Source organism: Eulemur rufifrons, chromosome 16 (genome assembly GCF_041146395.1).
Source record: "Eulemur rufifrons isolate Redbay chromosome 16, OSU_ERuf_1, whole genome shotgun sequence".
NCBI lineage: Eukaryota > Metazoa > Chordata > Mammalia > Primates > Lemuridae > Eulemur > Eulemur rufifrons.
Genome location: NC_090998.1, coordinates 82,121,542 through 82,143,119, shown reverse-complemented (window position 1 = coordinate 82,143,119; position 21,578 = coordinate 82,121,542). Strand labels below are relative to the sequence as shown.

Below are 21,578 nucleotides of genomic sequence, written 5' to 3'. Positions count from 1 at the left end.
CAAAAGTAAGGCTGGCAACCCTGATCTGCCTCCCTCTCCATGCGGCTAGTGCTGGTCTCCCGGCACCCAGTCCAGAGTCTGTTCCGAGTAGGGGCTGTGGACAGACTTCTTGATCCCCAAAGAGAAAAGAGTCGAAAGGGCTTCGAGAAAAAGTAACAAGCTGTCCATAGCTGGCTCACTTGGCTAAAAGGCACGCTCAATAAATGCGTTCCCTTGAACTGACTTACCGCAGTCCAGGAATCTTTGCTAACTCTTACCAAGCATGATTCCGAAGCCGACTGGTTTTTAGACAGCCCTTTGTGCCTCTGCCTTCAAACCCGAGGAAAGAGACGAGGCCCAACCCGGTGGCGGGCTGGGAGGATGAAAGGAGGGGATTCCCCCAATTCCCAGCAGAAAGGAACCGAGATGAGCTCCCACTCCTGGGGACAGGCTCCTCGGGCGCCCCCTTCATTTTTCTCTCCGCACAGGTCGAGAAGGGAGTGGGGGGCTCGCACTTGGCCCATGCGCAGGGCCAGCCCAGGAGGTCGTCCCTCCGGCCCCGCCTGGCCACCGATTCCCGGCCCCACTCCACGCTGCTCTGCCGCCAGCCCCGGCTCGGGTCGACCCAGCCCTCCGCCCCCTCCGCTCGGCCACCGCGGCTGCCGCCCCCGGCCGCCGTAGAACCCGCCCGGCGCCCTCCCCACCGCGGCCGCCTCCTGTCCCCTCCCCTCGCGGCCACCTCCGCGCCTCCGTAGACCCCGCCGGGCCGCCCCCCGCCTCCAGCCCGGCCCCCGGAGGCCCCGCTCGGCCGCCCCCTCCCGTCGGCCGCCGCCGGCCCTCCCTCTTTGGGGTCGTGGCGGCAGGGAGGAGGGGCCGCCCGGCGGCCCGGCGTGCGTGGCAGGCGCTCCCAGCTCGGCGCGCTCGGCCTCCCTTCCCGGGAGGCGGGGTCGGCGCCGCGGCGGCGGAGGCAGGCCCCCTCCTCCTTCCTCCTCGGCCGGCCTCCCTCCTCGGCCGCCCGCTCTCTCGGCCGCTCCGACGCCAGCAGCGCCCGCGTGCCGCTCGCCCAGCCCCGGGGGAGCCCGAGCAAGTTTCCCGGGCCGCGCGCCCCGCTCGCTCGCCTCCCAGCCCGCAGCCCCGGCTGCCGCCGCGCCCGCCATGCCCTCGGCCAAACAAAGGGGCTCCAAGGGCGGCCACGGCGCCGCGAGCCCCTCGGAGAAGGGCGCCCACCCGTCGGGCGGCGCGGATGACGTGGCGAAGAAGCCGCCGCCGGCGCCGCAGCAGCCACCGCCGCCCGCGCCGCACCCGCCGCAGCACCCGCCGCAGCACCCGCAGAACCAGGCGCACGGCAAGGGCGGCCACCGCGGCGGCGGCAGGTCCTCCGCTGCCGCCGCCGCCTCGTCCTCGGCGTCCTGCTCGCGCAGGCTCGGCCGCGCGCTCAACTTTCTCTTCTACCTCGCCCTGGTGGCGGCGGCTGCCTTCTCGGGCTGGTGTGTCCACCACGTCCTGGAGGAGGTTCAGCAGGTCCGGCGTAGCCACCAGGACTTCTCCCAGCAGAGGGAGGAGCTGGGCCAGGGCTTGCAGGGCGTCGAGCAGAAGGTGGGTACATCGCCCCCCCAACACTATCCACACCGGCTGCGGTCCCCCGACCCACGGCTGGGCCCCCTCGTGCCCTCCGGGCTGGCCCCTAGCTCTGCCTGCCCAGGCCCGGTGGCCGGAGCCGGCCGGCCCTCCTTGGCTTGCCCCTGCCCGCGTACCTCCTTCCTCCACCCGGTCCCCTAGTTCCGAGGCAGTCCCTGGACTCTCTTTGTTAATGGCCGCGGAGGAATCGGCCCCCAGGGATGGACCACTGCGAGGATGGCTGGACCAGCCTGGGAGGGTGGGCCAAGGCCCTGTCACAGGACATTAGCGGTGACCTGTAAGGAAGCCGGCAGGCTCCGGGAGAGCCCATTCTTTTTGGATTAGGAACCGCTGAATGGGCAGAGTTGTCTGAAAAGGAGGTTGGAAGGGAAGCCAGCGCATCTCTGGAAGCCTCAGGCAAGGCCGCACCTTAGCTCTGCCAGTGGGAGACATCTGAGCCAGTTTTTACTAGACCGGGAGCTTGGAGAAGGAAAAGCTGGTATTCTTATTCATTTGCTAAGTCCAAATGAAATAGTATCTATCTTTAGGCCCCTTGTTTTGTATTGGACCAGCGTGCCCATGTGGGCCTTTGAAGTAGCCTTACTTCAGCTTCAGGGGAAGGGAAAGGCCAAAAATACTAGGTCATTCTGGTGAATAAGACTCCTAGACACATTTATATGGTGTTTGGAGTGCTTACTCACATATTATCTCATCCTTATAGCAGCCCTTGGGGGGAGGAAGGACTAACGTTTTTGACTCCATTTTGCAGACCAGAAAATTGAGGTTTATGGAGATTAAGTGAATTGAAAAAGTCTCCAGCTGGTGAGTTGGCAGATGTGTGAGAATGTCTAGGCCACTGCCATGTTAAGGGTCCACAGGGCCTGTTTCAGGTATGGATGGACCCAGCTCTCAAGACAAAGTGTCTTAGCTTCTACCCTTCTGTGGTTTTTCCAGACCAAGTGCAGTCCCTTCGATCTCATTCCCCTTCCTCCGGCCTCCACTAATGTCATTGCTCAATGAAAGTTGGTTGCAAGACTGAAACGAAAAATCCCGCCACTTCTGACCCTGGAGCTGCTGCCTCCTTTTCCCAGCCTGCTGCCTGTCCTGCCAAGTTTCTCTCTACTTTTGTTGAGAGTGCAGGACTAGGAATTTCCTCTGAAGACTGGCAGAGCAACTGGAATGAGTCAGCCTGCTAAATGCTGCAGGCCAAGGGAGGTGACTTTTCTAAGGGAATTAAGTAGGCAGTGCTGCTCTGCCTCTCCTGAATGTCAGATCATTCTTAAAAAAGAGACATACTGCTGGAGTAGAATCCCTAGCCTCTCTGTCTCCTCTCTTTCATCCACCTACTTGCTAATCAATCATAATATTTGTTGAAGTCTGATAGTCATATGCCCTGTGTAGGCCCTGTGGAGGTGTGAAGAAGCAAAAGACTGTATTTGTGAAGCGCAAAAGGAGATACCAGTTAAGGGTAACTCCCGTGCAAGTTCAGAAGAGAGAGTGTGGAATTTCCCTAGGCCTGTATCCCAGTGGTCAGGGTGGTGTCAGCCATCTAGTTGGTGATCGATAAATGTTTTAAGGAATGTGAAGAACACACAGGCAGGGGGACTATCTTGAGCCTGTTTTAGAGACAGGAGGTGGCTACCCTATCTGTGGCAGAGTAACATTTAGGAAATCGTGAGAGAGGGGAGGTTGAAAGTCGGCACCCTAACTTTGAACCCCTTATAACTCTGTGAGACTTGGTGGGGCTGGGGGTTTGTTCTTAGCAGGGAATACTTTACACTGTAAGTACATACAGTATTATTGTTAATAATTAACATTCACTATCGGCCAAGCATGCTATTCAATGCTTTATAGCCACGATTTCAGTTCTCGTAGCCCCCCTGTGAGGCAAGTATCACTTAATTAGCACCGTTTCGTAGATGAGGCAGCTGAGGACGGTTGTGTTACTTGTTCAAGGTCACACACAGACCATAAGTGGTGTAGCTGGGATTGGAGTTAGGTAGCCTACCTGGTCTCTCGTTTTCTAGTATTGGAAAATGGCTCAGATCTTCTGGATGGCTGTAGCACAAGCAGAGAGGCTGGCCTGTCCTTGCCCAGAAGATTCAGTAGACATAAGTGGGTCCAGGGCTTTAGAAAATGTTGATAGTTAAGTTCTAGGCCCTCTTAAGAGCCTGTGTTGCTCTGGGAGATCCAAGGTGGCATAGAGTGATTGTAAAAGTAGGCTCAGGCCTGGCAGGAGAGTTTAATGAGGCTAGCAGCTATTTGTGGAAGAGGGAATTCTCTGGTCATCTTTGTTTTGTCTCAATTCTCTGGACAGGGAGTCAGGGCTACAGGTGCTGGCAGCCTCCCTTCCAGGCATTCGGTGCTCTGCCTGAGCATATCACACAGTGGTAAGAGCTCGGCTTCTGAAATCAAACAATCTGGGATTTTGATGTACCATTTACCAGTTTCCTCATTTGTAAAATGGAGATCAATGGAAGCCACCAACCCATGAGATTATGATGAGGATGTAGTGAGATAATGTCTCTGAAGTCCTTTGCATAGTTACTGGTACACAGTAAGTGCCTGTGGAATGTCAACCATCAACCACTGCTGTTAGCCGGACCCCACCTGCCCCAGCCCCAACCACCACATGCACACTAAGCTGTGGGCTGCTTGAGGGCAGAGGTCCTGTCCTGACCAGTGTTCCATCTCTGGCATCTTGCCCAGTGCCTGCGTGGGTATCCCCCACATATGCTGGGGGAACAGATAATTCCAATGCATATTGATTGTAATGAGTTCTTTAGACATAAAGATGAACAACTCACAACACCTTTGGTAGGTGAACACTGTTGGGCTTGGTTGATTTGGTTTTGTCTGTGATTTCTGGTCTAGTCTAGTCATTCTGGTCTAACCATTTGTAAAGAGCCAGCCCAGGTTAGGGGTGACAGTCAGGGATCAGAGAGGAAATGGACCAGTTCATTGGGCTTTGCTCTGAATTCATTCATTCTGTGATTCATTCAGAAAACACTGGCTGAACACCTACCATGTTGCAGGTACTGTGCTCTCCCCCTCACACCTCTGTTCTGGGTGCTGTGCTTAGAACAGGCTAATACTGTGCTTTAATAACCTAGTTTCAGGGATGAGTTCTGTCTAGTACCTTGGTAAAGTGCCCTTTATGACTCAGGTTATATTTGGTTGGGCAGGGAAACGGTCTAGTATTCTGGAGTCCCTGAGAACCTTATTCTAATCTGTCTGAAAATCAGACTGATGGAGCCAGATGGGACTTTAGAGACCTGTTTGTTAATAGAGGAGGAACCTGGATGTAGAAAGGGAATGTGACTTGTGGATGCTCAGAGCTGGTTGCTGGTGGGGCTGGAACTAGAGCCTAGGTGTGCTGTTCACATTCCTGTTGTGGTTTCAGTCTGTTCTGTCCATTGGCATTGGGCTGAAGACAGTGCTAGAAATCTGCAGACTTCTGAGATAGCTGCTGTTTGTTGAGCAATCACTATGTGCTAGGCATGGCTTATGCACTTTACACATATTAATTCACTTAATTTTCACAAAGACAATCCTACATGTCAGGTACTGTTTTTGTTCCCATCCTGCAGCTGAGGAAACCAAGGCGCAGATAGGCTAAATAAATTCTCCAAAGATCACACAGCTGGGAAGTGTATTTTTTAACCTCTTATCATGGTAATGTTCAAGCATAAACAAAAGAAGAGAACAGTATAATGAACCCCAGTTTCAGTAATTATCGAGTTTTCGCCATTCTTATTTCATTCCATCCACTACCCTTCCCCTCTCTCACTTTTTTGGCTGAATTTAGAACAGTCTGAATCTGAACCGCTCTTCTGCCCTATTGGGTACCCACCTGGTGTCTCTTACTCTCCAGATGCTCTTGGTATTGGAAAATGGCCCAGGTATTCTGAATAGCCATAGCACAGGCAGAGAGGCTGGCCTGTCCTGAATTCAGAAGATTCATCAGGTACAAGTAGGTCCAGGGCTTCAGAAAATATTGGCAGTTGAATTCTAGGCCCTCTGAAAAGCCTGTGCTGTCTTGGCAGACCCAGGGGAAAGTGAACTAGGAACTAATTTTAAAATGAATCCCGGACTGACATATTAGTTCACCCAAAGTATTTAAGGATTTATTTCTAACTGATAAGGGTTCCTTTTCCTTCCCTTCCCTCTCTACTACTTTCCTTGTTACTTTGAACAAAACACAACATATCACACCTAACAGAGTTTATAGTAATTCCTGAATGTCATCTAATACCCAGTGTAGAATCGGACTTCTCTGATTCTCCCCAAAATGTCTTTTTAGAATTTATTTATGTATTCTTGCCCAGGCTGGACTTGAACCTAGCCTGGATTTGGCTCAAGGGATCCTCCCAAACCTCGGACTACCAGTGTGCACCATCATGACAAGCTCAAAAATGTCTTTTTAACAGTTGGTTTGTTTGAATCGGGACCCATATAAGAGCCACACATTGTATTTGATTGAAAAGCCTCTTAAATTTCTTTTAATTTATGATAGTTTCCCGTCATTCCCCATTTTAAAATGCCACTTAATTGTTAAAGATCCTGTAGAATTTTCTGGATTTGCTGGTCACATCCTCATGGCATGTCTCTCTCTTGCATGTTTTCTCTAAATTAGTGTTTAGACCCAGGGACTTGATGGAGTCAGGTTCTCTTTTTCTGTTCTTTTTTTTTTCCTTTGCAACAAAGCATTATAGGTGGCACCGTATACCCCCTCAGGATAAAGTCCAGGTTATTAATCATCATACTGTACAGCCTCTAAGTAGCTCCCTGGGTAGTTCTCAGGTCAAACCTTATTTAGAGTAGAATTTGTTTAAAATGAATGTGTAGTGGCAAACAAGATCGTAATGTGTTCACAAAGCCAGAGATTGCCAAGGGGTCCTCTGGCCCACTGCTCACACTTTGCAGGTGAGGACACTGAGGTCCAGGGAGGACAGTGACTTGTTTAGGGCCACACAGGTGGAAGTGGCGAGCAGAGACCTGGACATTTACCTCTTGACTCCCAACCCAGTGTCTCCCATGTGCCTCAGCTTTTTCCTTTGAAAACTTGTGACCCTCTTTCAATTGTAGGAGCTGGAAGCCCACCCCACGGTGGCTTGAAACAGAGAGGGTTGTGTGGCTCGAACTAAAAAGTTCAAGAGTAGATTCCTTCAGGGATAGCTGTGCCTAGGCATTTGGATTATGTCTTTGGAACTTGGTCTTGCCATGTCTCAGTTCTGCTTCCCTCTGTGCTGGCTTGATTCTCAGACTAGTATTCCTTGTGCTGGCCTGAGCAGCTCTAGGCTTACCCCATCCTATAGCTAGTAATCCCAGTGGAAAAAGAGGTGTTCTTTCCCGGTAGTTTTAACAGAAGTCCTAGAATTGCCTCGTTGACCTGCCTTAGGCCACATGCCCATCCCTAGGCTAATCACTGTGGCTCCGGGTTTGGGGGGTGGGGTGGGTAGAAAGTGCTGATTGGACAGGCCTGGGTTACAGACCATCCCCAGAGCACTTGGAGGGGACCCAAGGGTTGGTCCCCAAAACCATATGGCCTGTGTGTGGAAGGATGTTTCTCCAAAGGAAAATTGTGGTGCCATTCTGGAAGAGAAGGAAGCTGGAGATTGGGCAGACAAAAAACAAAACAAAATTGTGTCGTATAAAACTCATCAGCTGTTCTCAGCAATTAACACCTGGGTTTTGGTTACAGGTGCAGTCTCTGCAAGCCACATTTGGGACTTTTGAGTCCATCTTGAGAAGCTCCCAACATAAACAAGACCTCACAGAGAAAGCTGTGAAGCAAGGGGAGAGTGAGGTCAACCGGATCAGCGAAGTTCTGCAAAAACTCCAGAATGAGATTCTCAAAGACCTCTCGGATGGGATCCACGTGGTGAAAGATGCCCGAGAGCGGGACTTCACGTCCCTGGAGAACACGGTGGAGGAACGGCTGACGGAGCTCACCAAGTCTATCAATGACAACATCGCCATCTTCACTGATGTCCAGAAGAGGAGCCAGAAGGAAATAAACGACGTGAAGGCCAAAGTCGCCTCTCTGGAAGCATCTGAGGGGTACAAGCAGGATTTGAAAGCCTTGAAGGAAGCTGTGAAGGAAATACAAACCTCTGCGAAGTCCAGAGAGCGGGACATGGAGGGCCTGAGAAGCACCCTCCGGACCATGGAGTCCGACGTCTACACGGAGGTCCGGGAGCTGGTGAGCCTCAAGCAGGAGCAGCAGGCGTTCAAGGAGGCGGCCGACACGGAGCGTCTGGCCCTGCAGGCCCTCACGGAGAAGCTTCTCCGCTCTGAGGAGTCCGCCTCCCGCCTCCCGGAGGACATCAGGAGACTGGAGGAAGAGCTGAGCCAACTGAAGGCCAATGCCCACCGGCCGGAGGAAGATGGAGTCTTCAAACACTCCGACGCCCTGGAAGCGCTTCAGAAAACCAGTGAGGGATTGGACTCCAGGCTCCGGCACGTGGAGGATGGAGTCCATTCTGTGCAGGAGGCTTCTGAGCGCCAGACCGAGAGCCTGGAATCCCTCTCGTCCAAGAGCCAGGAGCACGAGCAGCGCCTGGCCGCCCTGCAGGGGCGCCTGGAAGGCCTGGCGTCCTCCTCGGAGGCGGACAAGGATGGCCTGGCCAGCACGGTGAGGAGCCTGGGCGAGGCCCAGCTCGCGCTCTACGGCGACGTGGAGGAGCTGAAGAGGAGCGTGGGCGAGCTCCCCAGCACCGTGGAGTCGCTGCAGAAGGTGCAAGAGCAAGTGCACACGCTGCTCGGTCAGGACCCAGCCCAGGCCTCCCGTCTGCCTCCTCAGGACTTCCTGGACAGACTTTCTTCCCTGGACAACCTGAAATCCTCAGTCAGCCAAGTGGAGTCGGACTTGAAAATGCTCAGGACTGCCGTGGACAGTTTGGTCGCGTACTCGGTCAAAATAGAAACCAACGAGAACAACCTGGAATCGGCCAAGGGTTTACTAGACGACCTGAGAAATGATCTGGATAGGTTGTTCGTGAAAGTGGAAAAGATTCATGAAAAGGTCTAAACAGATTGTGTGTGCAGGGTGCGGATTTAAAGTCCAATTTCTCATGACCAAAAAAATGTGTTGTTTCCTCCCACGTGTCCCCCCAACCCCAATTTCTTGTCCCCTCTTAAAGACCGGTAGATACCACCTGAACACCAAGGCATTGTATTTTTGTGCCCAATTAATTTATTTACAATTCTTACCACACACTGTTGGTTTCTTAAGTTCTCTGCTTCTGCTTTTGGTTGGTTTCCTGAAGGCCCAGCCCCTGTGAATAGGAGGTGTCTTTTCGAGGGGATGTCTCTCATGTCCGAGAAAAACGGTAGTGGCTTCAGCTGAGGATTAACAGAAGCAGATTAACCTCAAAAATCCTGTCTGGCTGGCAGATTTCAAGTTAAAAAAAAAAAAAAAAAAGCGGGGGACACTTTTCTTTCTAATTGTTTTTAAGGAAAATTAATTTTACTTTTTTTTTTATACTTGTGGCCGAAGTTTTTATGAAAGAGCTCTCACTTGTTGTCTTCCACTTTAAACTGGTTAAAACTCATAGATGTCAGCTCTGAAGCAGGAGGGGGAAGAGCCCCTCGGCCTTTGTTTTAAAAGAATGGGCTACTTGAGGGTCTTCTCCGTGGTGTGAGTGTCTTTTCCATTCCTGAATCATCTAGTGATATCAAAGGTAACTATGCAAAGAATCCAGACGGTTCTGAATGTGAAAGCACAACACCCAGCAGAGTCCCGGTGCCCTTCTGTCCCTGGTGGCCGGCCTGTGTCAGCTCTGCTCTCTGGAGGGTCACCCAATAATGCATAGGTTTAGAGGTTTAGAATCCCAGACAGGGGAGTCCTTGGGTTCCTTTAAGAAATGTATGAACATTATGAGACTGTCCATACGCAGGACAGGAATGGGATGTCTCCCTGGAGAACGTAGGCCAGATCTTTGTATTTTCACATGGTGTCCGTGAAGAGGTTTGCTGTCAGAGCAGACCGCGTCTGTCGCAAGGAGCGTGTGCACTGCATTTCTGTCACTGTTCGCTGTACCTCCCTTCCCCTCTGAGCTGTATTGTTCTCTAATGGCTGTCTCTTGCCCTTCAAACAAAACAAAACAAAAAAAAAGAAAAAAACCCAAAAAGTAAAATTAAAAAAAAAAAAAAAGGTTTGTTTAGTTTACTGTGAAATGAACTGTATGGCTTATTTACAGTATTTTTAATTCTTAATAAACACTTGAGCTTTGTTATGACTTTTCCAGAGTGATTGCTTTCTGAGAATTTAGGAATTATGATGTATTTTATTAGCATACAGTATTCAGGATTAGAAAATAGATACATCTTCAATTTTAAGACTATTTTTTTTTTCTTTCAATTCTAAAACCAGGGTGGCCTCACTCTTGGGCCTGGGGACATACGTCTGATGGACTGTTCGCAGGTTTGTTTGTAGGTTATTGCTCGTCTCCAGCTGTGTTAGCCTCAGCAGAGACTCTTGACCCTGACTACCTACTAGAATCTTCTGGGGCGCTTTGAGAAAAAATGCCTGGGCCCTGCCCCCACGGATTCAGATTGCATGGGTGGAAAGAGGCCAGCCCTGGCATTTGAAAAGCTCCCCAGCTGGTTATAATATGCAGTCAGGGTTGAGAACCACAGTCTTAGACCGTCTTAGCGACCTTCATCCCCAGTGCACACCTGGGCACGTTGCCTTCCACCTACCACCTAATGATAACAGATGCTGTTTATTGAGTACCTGTGTGCCAGATACTGTGTTAAGCACTATATAGGCCTCTGTTTATTCTTATATTCTCCCAAGGGAGGCATATCATTCCCCGTTGCACAGAGGGGCAGCAGGCTGGGAAGCATCATGCAAGATCATTAGCCAGGAAGCGGCAGGGCTGAGGTTTAAACTGTCCTTGCTCTAGACCGTGACAGCATCCTCCACTGTCCACCAACACCAGGGCAGGTCCACGTTGGCCTGTGGATCACCTGCTGTTCCATTCCAGAGCTGGAGGCTGCAGATTTTTTCTCTGCCACCCAGGGAGTAGGGGGCACAGGCCCTGAGTGCTTGTGTGGCTTCATGTGCCCCTTTCTGGATGATGGGCCCCTTATCTCTGAATTGCTGGTCAGTTATTCTGAGCTCAAAGTTTTTCCCAAAGAAGTTGGCAAGTCAGGACGGGCACTTTAAACCATTTCTATTTTTCTTTCAAAACAAATCATTTTATTTTTCCAATCATTTTAAAGTCTTAAGAGTTGATATGTGTGCTTTAATGACTATCGCCCTCTCAGGGAGGGTGCTGAACGTCACACAGTCCCATGTGTGGAGAAAATTAAATTATTTTGGTTCCTTTTCAGGCCAGTTGGTAACACTGAGTATATTCTTGATATTCTTGCTCTTCCTCCTGCCATCATTTCTGCAGTCTCTAACCTCAATTAGGGAATGGTTTAACAGATTCATATTTAATATTATAGTGGAAAATTTTTATAAGTCAGAATCAAATAGAAATTCAAGTGGTGAAAATAAATAAAAGGAATGTATTAGGAATTCACATATTCTTGATGGTGAGGAAGTTAGGGATAGTTCCTACCCCAAATAATAATTATAGTTTAGTCTTGCTCATGTGTCTGCTCATTCATTCATTTAACAAACATTTATTGGGCCAATAGCCAGACATTTTGCTAAGCATCAGTGAATTAAAGATGCACAGAAGGCCGGGCGTGGTGGCTCACGCCTGTAATCCTAGCACTCTGGGAGGCCGAGGTGGGCGGATCGTTTGAGCTCAGGAGTTCGAGACCAGCCTGAGCAAGAGCGAGACCCCATCTCTACTAAAAATAGAAAGAAACTATATGGACAGCTAAAAAATATATATATAGAAAAAATTAGCCGGGCATGGTGGTGCATGCCTGTAGTCCCAGCTACTCGGGAGGCTGAGACAGTAGGATCACTTGAGCTCAGGAGTTTGAGGTTGCTGTGAGCTAGGCTGATGCCACGGCACTCACTCTAGCCTGGGCAACAGAGTGAGACTCTGTCTCAAAAAAAAAAAAAAAAAAAAAAAAAAAAAAAAAAAAAAGATGCACAGGACAGGATCCTGTCCTCAAAGAGTCTACAGCCCGGTGGGGGCGGGTGATGATCATGTTAAAATGGTAGGTGTCCTAAAAAATTATAGGTGCTATAGCCAGGTGTATTGGGCCAAGGGGAAGGAGTGGCCAGTTCTGCCAGGGTTGGACTAAAAGTGGTTAGAGGTTTTCAAAGGCTTGCAGAAGTTCCGTGGAATGGTTCCGTGAGTCATGGGACCTTCAGGAAATATCAGGTTGTACTGCCCTCTGAACAAAGAATAGGCACAAGTTATTGAAGGCATTGATTAAATTGCAGATCCAGCACCAGGATAAGAGGCTGCAGTGAAACTTCTCAGGCAGGACTGTCAGCACACTCGTGGGAAGACTGCTCCACCACTTACCACATGACCTTCGGCAAGTCGAGAGTGATGATGATGATGGTGTTGGTAATGATGGAGATGGTGATGATGGAGGTGGTGATGATGGGATGGTGATGATGGAGGTGGTGATGATGGGATGGTGGGGAATGATGATGATTGTGATGGTAATGATGGAGATGATGATACCCCACAGGGTGGTTGTGAGGGTTGAATGAGATGGTGGAGAAGGCTTAGCTTAGCACAGCATCTGGCACATAGTTAGACCCCCGGAGCTCATGCATGTGCAGCCATACCAGAGGTTCAAAGACTGAAATACTCCGGTAGTGCTTGGTATTAGTAAATAGCTGCTGCCCCAAGCCCCGTGAGTGTCCTCTCTCTGGACCACTAGACCTCTTCACAATCTAGCAACTAATAGGTTAATACCCTAGCATGGCAGAGGGCCTACAAGACTCTGCTCCTGCCCCAGGGCCAGCATTTGTTCTGCTGGGTGGGTGCCCATGCTTTATCAGTGGCTATTTTTAAATCATTTTCCCTGTGAGCTCAATAATTGGTGTGTGTGCATGTGTGTATAAATTGTTTTAAAGAAATGACTCCATAAAGAGGTGGTGAAACTTGAGCCCAGTCCTAAAAGCTAAGTAGGGCTGTCAGGTAGCCAGGCAAGAGGTCCTGGGTCTGCAGTGGCCCTGGGAGTTGAGAGGCAGGGCACAGTTCTCAGGGCTGGAACAGGAGGTGGGCAGCAGGTGGAGATGGGGCAGTATTTGATGGCTGATGGGGCCGGGTCCTGGAGGCCTGTGTGTCATCCCGAGAGTCTGGGTTTTGTTCTCTGAACCATGAGGAACTAATAAAGGGTTTTAAGTGGGCCCGGGGTTGTAACTGTGCTCAATGTTGGGTTGTTAAGTGCTCCAGGATGAAGAGAGCAGGTGGACATCGAGAACTTTAGTGGTCCAGTCCGGGTCCGATCAGGGTTTGAACAAAGGCAAAGTTACTTAGAATGGTGATGATGATGATGGAGATGGTGGTGATGATGATGGTGTTGGTGATGGTAATGATGAAGACGATGGTGATGATGAAGGGCGTGAGGATGACTGTTGCAGATGGATGTCAGAGACATGCCATGTTAGACATGGCTGACTGCATGTTGGGTGAGGGAGGGAGAAGCGTCTAGGATAATGGCCCGCCCAGACTGAGAGAGGATATAAAGGGCGACTTGTGTTCATGTTGCCTCTACAGAGCCCATGGGACGCCCAGGTCTGGAGCTCAGCTGAGATGTTGCTTTCAGAGTTACTCATCCACATTTACCATTAAGTTAAGGAAGTGGATGAAACTGCTTAAAGCATTTTAAGAAGGTGTGAAGGAAAGGAACCCACGAAAGAATGATCAGAGAGGGAGGAAGAAAACTAATGTTGAGTAATATTAAGGACATCAAGAGTGGAGGACATATCCAGCAGGGTACCGGCCGGCAGTTGTAAGCAGTGTGGTTTGAATAGTTAACTGCTTTTTCCTGGGGAACAATTCTTTGTATTAAAATTTCCCTAATCAAATTACTAATTTACTTTCTATTAGAAGGCTTTTAGTGGGTAAAACATTTTCTGACAAAGAAAATGTGCTGTCCCTCATGTTTTCCAGCAGTGACCATACCATTACCTCTGAGACTGGCACAGTGCCCAGCCTGCAGTAGACACTTAAGAAATGGAGTGACTTGGGATGGCTTTGCAGAGTTAAGCCCTTGAACACTGAGCGTTTCTTCCTGACACCGCACCTGCAACGAGGGTAGCTGCGGCTGGTGGTGCCTCCGTGTTGGCCATGCAGCCCGATCTCACAGTCTGTCTTCAGCTGTCTGATCAGACCCGGATGTGGCCAGTGTGTGATGTCAGGCTAGTACAGCTTTTAGTTTCTCTGTATCTCATTTTCCTCATATGGAAGATGATGGCATTGGGCCAGGCCAGTGGTTCTCAAATCTTAACATGCATCAGAGTCACCCTTGAAACCTCATTAAAATGCAAATTGCTGGAGGCCAGCGCCCCGGAGTTTCCCAGTCAGTCGGTCTGGGGAGGGACCCAAGAGTTTGCATTTCCGGCAACTCCAGGTGCTTCTGGTCTGGGGACTTGCACTGTGAGAACCTCTGGACTAGATGATTCCTGAGAGTAAACTTAGGGGGGTGCCTAAGACAAAACTCTGTGGTGCCAGGTGTGAGAGCGAAGGCGCAAGGGAGCAGGCAGCTAGAGCCTAAAAAGAAACATAAAAATTGTATTTAATGAATCCCACCTCAACATTTTTTTTTTTATAACAAGGATGGGTTTGAATGAATACATTGAATTTTCTTCAACATAAATGCTGGAACCATGCCAAGTCATCTTCTAGACTCTTTCTTGTCTATGCATTCGTGTAATTTACCACCTAGACAGCAAAAATTCCCAAATCCCTATGTATAGCTTGGTGCACACCTATGAAAAACTGATCTGTTTTCCCAATAATATCTGAACTCCCCGAGCCCCTCTGAAATCTCACACGGTTCCCAACTGAAGTCACCGTTTTCCCCCTAGAGTAAATAGAACAACTGGCCCTCACGTTGCTTACGCAGAAGCTCAGAGTCGCCTGGTGTCTCCCTGCCTCTCCCCTTCCGCCCTCTTCACGTCCATCTCTGCCCACTCCTCCCAGCCTCTGAATCCCAGCGGCAGCCGCCTTCCAGTGCTGCCCGCTGGTCAACTGAGATCAGAAACGTGGTCCATGCTCTCAATATTCATTCAACAATATTCACACAGCGCCCACTCTTCGCCGGACACTGAGATGTGGTTCCTATCTTCATGGTGTTTGTGGACTGGTTGGCAGGAAACCAGCAGTAAATGTGGAACAGGGGACATACATGTACAGACTGCAGCATGTGCGGCAGGGGCAGGCACAGCCTCCTCATCGGCCTCCTCGTCTCCAGCCTGGCTCCCATTCAGGGAATCCGCCGCCTGTGACCAGCATGATCTTTCCCAAGAGCAAATCTGCCTGTGTCCCTTCCCCCCCCCAACTCCATCAGCGTCTCCCACTGGGCTTCAGGAGTGGCCCGGCTCCTGAGTGTGGCCGAGAGGGAGCTTTCTGACTGCTGTCTCCCTGTCATCCAGCCTCATCGTCTGTGTGCCCTGCTTGCAGTGGCACTGACCAACTTAGCCACTCCTCGTGTGCCCCTTGTTCTGTCACCCTCCCTGCCTCCCCACCTGAACCATAGGCTGGATTTGGGAGCTCCTGTGAGCACCCACACTCCAGGCTTCCTGTCATCGAAGTGCCCCTCCCTCTGTACCATGACGGCTTGCTTTCCTGCCTTCTCATTGCATGGTGCACTCCATGTGTGGATAAGGCTCTGTCTTTTATCTGAAATATCACTGTGCTTGGCCTACATCAGTAATATTAATAATAGAAATAACCAACATTTGTTGAGCACTTACTATGTGCCAGCCACAGTTCTAAAGGTTTTACAAGTATTAGCTTATTCAATCATTACAACAGTCCTAAGGGTAGGTACTATTAATAGTATCATCCCCATTTTACAGGTGGAGAAACCAAGGCACAGAAGGATTAAGTAACTTGGACACAGTAGTTACTAGTCATAGCTGGTAAGTGGTAGAGCCAGGTTTAGAATCCAATAGTCTGAGTTAAAAGTCTGTGTTCAGTACTGCTCTAGAACTGATGTCTTTTCTTCACTTAGAAAGGCTGAGCACTTTTTGAGTTGGTATGTAAGTGTGTATGTGGGTATTTGAGTATTTCTTTCTTTCTTTCTTCCTTTCTTTCTTTATTTGAGATGGGAGTCTCTTGATGTTGCCCAGGCTGGTCTTGAACTCCTGGCCTCAAGTGATCTTTTTGCCTCAGCCTCCCGAGTTGCTGGGATTACAGGAGTAAGCCACTGTGCCTGGCTGGAAGTTGTACTTTAATAAAAAGCTATACTTTTTTATTACAGTATAACTTCTGTGCTTTAAGGCACATGCTTCTGATCACACAGCTGAATGAATTTCTGCCCGTGCTACCCCATATATCACCACCAGATCCGGGTGTTCAGCTTTCCCAGGGCCACAGAGGCCTCCATCAGTCAATACCCCTAAACTAACCACTATGCTGACCGCTATCGCCATAGACTACGTTTGCTCATTTTTGAATTTCATATAAATGGAATCATACCATACAACAGTATAACAGTGGTCCCCAACCTTTTTGGCACCAGGGACCAGTTTCATGGAAGACAATTTTTCCACAGACCAGGGAGGGGTGGGGAGAATGGTTTTGGGATGACTCAAGTATATTACATTTATTGTGCACATTATTCTATTAATATTACATTATAATATATAATGAAATAATTATACAACTCACCATAATGCAGAATCAGTGGAGCCCTGAGCTTGTTTTCCTGCAACTAGTGGTCCCATCTGGGGGTGATGGGAGACAGTGACTGTAAATACAGATGAAGCTTCCCTCGCTTGCCCGCCACTCACCTCTTGCTGTGCGACCCAGTACCAGTAGGCGTCCCGGGAGTTGGGGACCGCAGCCATATAAGACCTGGTACCCCCTTTAAAAAAATAACAGCTTCACTAAGATGTAATTCACTTACCATAAAATTCACCCCATTAAAGTGTATAATTGTTTTTAGTGTGTTCACAGATAACTGGAAACATTCCTATCTGGATGAATCTTGCCCCTGTCCCGTATGATGTGTGGCACATAGTAGGTATTTAATAAACAGCAGCTGTTTGAGAACATATGGACTTTTGAACTGGACAATACATTTATTCAGTTGCATTTGTGCTGCTGGTCAGCAACTGAGAGAGAAAATGAGAGGGGACGGTGTGGTGGGAAGTTTTTTCCTCTTCCCACTGGGGCTGGGTTCGCAGTGGGAAGGGTGAAGCCCACAGAGCAGAGAGTTGAATTGCCCCTTCCCGTCCAGGCTCAAGGGACTGATCCCACACGCTGCTGTTTATTATAAACTGGGCACTGAGCCACGTTCGCTCAGAGAAGATGAGATGAAAGATGAGGTCTCCTTCCCTGAGAGGTTCCCGGCCAAACAGGGGACATGGACATGCAAATGGCACCATAGTTGCACAGAGTGGGACCTGTGCCGCAGTGAAGAGGTGCACACAGAAGACTGATGGGTCCCGGACATTTGTTGCTGTCGCCTGCCCAGCGTCCGGTCCTCCTTTGCTTGGTAACAACACCTCCATTTGCCTTTAGGGAGTTCCCCGTTCCCCACGCTCAGCGCATGTGGCTTTGGTGAGACTGCCTGGGACGAGCAGGTTTGGCCATTGAGAGATCTGGTCTGACTTGTGCAGGATGAACACAGGTTGCCATCTGGGCCATTGACTATTGCTGGGACTTTCTGGAAAGCGGTGCCTTTTGCCCACTGGGGCTGCCAAACTGTCAGGATAAAAGCCCAGAGCTGCTAAGTGTTGCCACATGAGGAGAGACCACTGAAATGAAGCCAGTACAGAAGAAAGCAGAACCTAGAGATGGCGAGACACAGGTCCCTGAGGACATAGTTTGAACACCTGGATCCACCTGTGCTTGAAGTGCCAGAGGCCATGTGAGCCTCCACAGAGCGTCTTAACTCTGCTGTCCCACCTTTCACGTGTACCAGGTGACATGGCGCCATGGAAAGAATGGGCATAGCAGCGCTGCTGCTTATGATTAAAGAGAATTGGAAACACCCAAAAAGTCTGGCAACTAGATCAATAAATCCCCTGTTACTTTTTCATACAATAGACTCAAAACAATAATAAAAGTGAATAAATCAGAATCCTGCATATCAGTGTGGATGAACTTCACAACTAAAATGCTGAATGAAAAAAAATAAGCTGCAGAAGAAAATACACAGTATGAAAATTTACATATGAAATTAAGAAATTTTACCATGCAAAACAATACTATATATTGTATTAAAAGTACTAAAAAATGGCTGGGAGATGGAATATCCACATTCAGATGGTTTGATTTCTTAGGCTGAGTGGAGGCTCCATGGACATTCATTATATTATTCTTAATACCCTTTTTTTCTCCTGTCAATATTTTATTATGAAAATTCAAAGAAACAGCAAAGTTGAAAGAATTGTCCAATGACTACTCATCTATCTACTACTTAGATACTACAAATAACATTTTGCTATATTTGCTTATCATATATACATATATCTCTCCATATTCTTGATATTTAATACTTTCTTAGGTCAGAAATATTTTGTAATTAAACTTTTTTTTTAAAAAAAGGAGACAACACACTTTTAATATTTAAAATAGTATAGATCAGAAAACAAATGATGTCTACATATATTACGTGAAGTGCTGTATTTAAACATGATTCCTTACTTTTCATAACAATGACAGCGAAATAGCCATGTGACAGGCCTTAGAAGGCCAAGGCTGAGGGAGGTTCCGATCTAATGCCCTTATTTTACAGATGGGAGACTGAGCCCCAGAGAGAGGAAGTTGTTCACTCAAGCACATGAAGTGTTAAGAAGGCAGGGCCTAGTTCCTTCTCTTCTCCGATGTTTGTTTCAGCTCCACTCCAGGCCTAAGCAAAGATCTGAAGTGCCCAGAAGCAAGCAAAGGTCGGGGCAGCCGAGGTGCTGCAGGCACCAAAACCAACTCTTGGCGGGAAGGGGTGCGGCACCTGGGCCAGGCTGCGCAAGCCAGCGCTGCCCACGAACACCCGAGCAACACCTGTTGGGTAATGGGCTGGGAGGAAACCACGGCCTATCTGTGTTTAAATACCTGGTAATGTTCTGTTGAAACGGGTGTTAGCAATTGGGTGTAGCTGCTGGGTGTCAGGATGTGAACTGTCCCGTGGAGTCATTCCTGGAAACTCAGAAACCTGGGTTCTGTTTTGTCCATTCACTGGCATGATCCTGCTTTTTTCTCCCGGGGGGAGTCCCCGAGTGGCAGTGTAAGGGCAGCAGGCAGGGAGGAAAGGAGCTGGGGTCAGGAAGCTGGTCCTAAATCTGCTTTGCCAGGCCATGCTGCCTTGAATGATTCAGTTCCCCTCTTTGGGCCTCCATCTGTCTTCCTACCTGAAAAGAGAGGGGAGACAAAGTGATGTCCGTGTTCTCCGGCTCCAACTTTCCTTGGCTTTATCATCGTAGGGGATTCTTTTGGAGCCTCCTGTGGGCAGAAGGAAGCCTGCGGGGAAAAGGACTGGACGGTGGACAGATCTCTGGAGGTCAGGAATGGCTTCTGTCCTAACCAAGGTTGTGCTCCTAGCTCCCATCAGGAGTGGGCACACAGTGGATACACAGTGACTATCACCTGCTGGAGTGACATCTTGGATAACCTCATCTGAAGTCTGTTCACGTTCAGAAGATGCCTAGATGCAGCAGTAAAAAATCCCAGGCAGCTCAAGCTCCTGAACTTTCCGCTGGGGAGTAGCCCCAGATCACCAGCACCGGCTGTGGGAACCCAGAGAACGTAATTGAAGTGAGAATTTAGCGCCATCTAGTGGCCGAGGCAGGGACCACAGAGACGATGTCTTCAATTTGAGCTATTGTTTCAGAAAGGAGGGGATAAAACCAATTGTCCCATTAAAAATACCAGGAAAATCCACTATTTAAAAGACCTTCAAGTGTATTTTTCTGTGCCATAAACACTTTTGTAATATGTGTACTCTCCCTGTAATCAGCCTCTTTGGAAAACTTAGGGTTTTGTTAATACGAATCTTTTGTTAAAGCTTAGAGTCCTAACGACCTTTATCCTTCCTGTGTCCATCTAGTTCAGAAGCACAGGTGGTGACATTTAAATTAGGCAAGTCAAATGTTGGATGCTTAGTCATTAACTTAAGTAATAGCTCCCATAATTGTGTATCTGCGTTTGATGTCATGCCTTAGGTTGAACACATTTATCATCTCACTCCTGGCAATTATCCGAGGAAGAACAGTTGTCTCTGATTTACTGATCAGACACTGTAGCTAAGACAGAGTCATTAATTTTGCTCTGGGATCACATGGTAAGTGGTAGAAGCAGGATTCAGACTCAGATATGTCTGTCTTTAATGCCTGCTCTCTGTCCAATAGACCAAACTCCCTTGCCCATAGTGATAAAATAGGCTTCCCATAATGTCCCAGGGTACAACTCTATATACCTCTACTGTATATATAATACTAGTGGTTAAGAAATTGGGCTCTGGAGCTAGACTATCCAAGTTCAAATCCCAGCCATACCACTTTCTATCCATGTGACATTGGGAAAGTTAAAGTGATCATGCCTCAGTTTCCTCACTTATATGCCATTTATAAATGGGCATGATGCTAAGGTGAGCACCTGCTTCAGAGGGTTGTTGCAAGGCTTACAATAGTTACTACATCTAAGGTGCTTAGAACAGTGCCCATGAGACAGTAAAGAACTCAATAAATAGTACTTAGAAATTGACTACAGGGAGGGAGTTTGAAATGGGAGGCTTGTGAGATGAGCCCGCCTGTAGTTGGCCAGCAAAATGAGAGTTTGGAATTTTGAGCCTGAGTGCCTTCAGGTGGGCCCGCGGCCTCTAGATTCGCAGAGTTCGCAGGCTCACTCGCGTCTGCGTCGCCATCGATTTGGGCCCCTTGTCTGGCTCCTGGAGGCATTTGGTGTTTTGATCCTTGCAGCGTATGAGATGAATACATGGACATTGTCACCCTGAGAGACGGAAACTTTGGGCTCTTTGTTGATCTCTTTTAAGGCCCGCGACTTCACGGCTTTGTGCATCAAAGAAGATCTTTGGGTTTTCTCGTCGTATAATGTGGGTTTTCCTGCCAAGAACTAAGGCCCACAGCGGCCCCTCCCCTCTGCCGGGCTCCAGCTCCACGATGATCTCTACCTTCCTCCCATGCTTCACGGGGAGGAATTGGGGCCTGCTGAGGTGGGGTGGGGGGGGGGCGCAGGAGAGAGGGAGTGAGATCTGCAGAGAAACAGCCTACGGACTTAACCCCTAGAGCCCCTCTGCGGAGAAAGTCCGTGCCAAGGGGGTGTCAGGGCTGCAAGACACGCCTGAGAAGCAGGTGCCACCCAGAGGCCGTTTCCACCCACCGCCAGAAGAGGGCACTGTAGGGCAGAGGCCGGGAGGGAGTAGGTGCTCGGAGGTGAAGGTTCTAGTCCAGCCTGCTTGCTTGGCAGTCTGCAAGTTAAGAAGCTTGATCCAGTCTTTCCTGATGGCCCCTTCTAGCTATGACATTCGTGATCCCGTCAGGAGAGAACTGGAATGAATCAGCCAAGAATTCCAAGTGGGCTTATATATATGAGGAGAAAACCAGAAGCAAGGGCTTGAGGGCAGAGGAGGGCGTGGCTGGGCAGGTTTTTTTTTTTTTTTTTTTTTTTTTTTGTGAGGGCTCAAAGCTCTCTAAGTGAATCCAGCAGGGGCAAAAAAGCCTTTGAACAGCTCTGGTAGGGTCACGTGCTCAGGTTGGGCAGCATGTCAAACCACCCCAAGTCATTTGGCATCCAGCGTTACATTACAGCCTGCTCCTGCCCTTGCTGGGGCGAGTGCTTAATCCCAAAGAAACAATTAAAGTTACGAACACCACACACTGGTGGTTTGCCCATCTCTGCATTTTGTAATAGCAGAGC

General features: G+C 49.1%; 1 protein-coding gene across 1 annotated transcript; it reads left to right on the top strand.

Moving 5' to 3' along the window:
- The first annotated feature begins 1,134 nt into the window (after nt 1-1,134).
- On the top strand, nt 1,135-9,694 carry CKAP4 (cytoskeleton associated protein 4). The gene is made up of 2 exons (XM_069490168.1): nt 1,135-1,575; nt 7,301-9,694. The coding sequence occupies exons 1-2, from the start codon at nt 1,135-1,137 to the stop codon at nt 8,627-8,629; spliced, it is 1,770 nt and encodes a 589-aa protein (XP_069346269.1). The 3' UTR covers nt 8,630-9,694.
- The last annotated feature ends 11,884 nt before the right edge of the window (nt 9,695-21,578 follow it).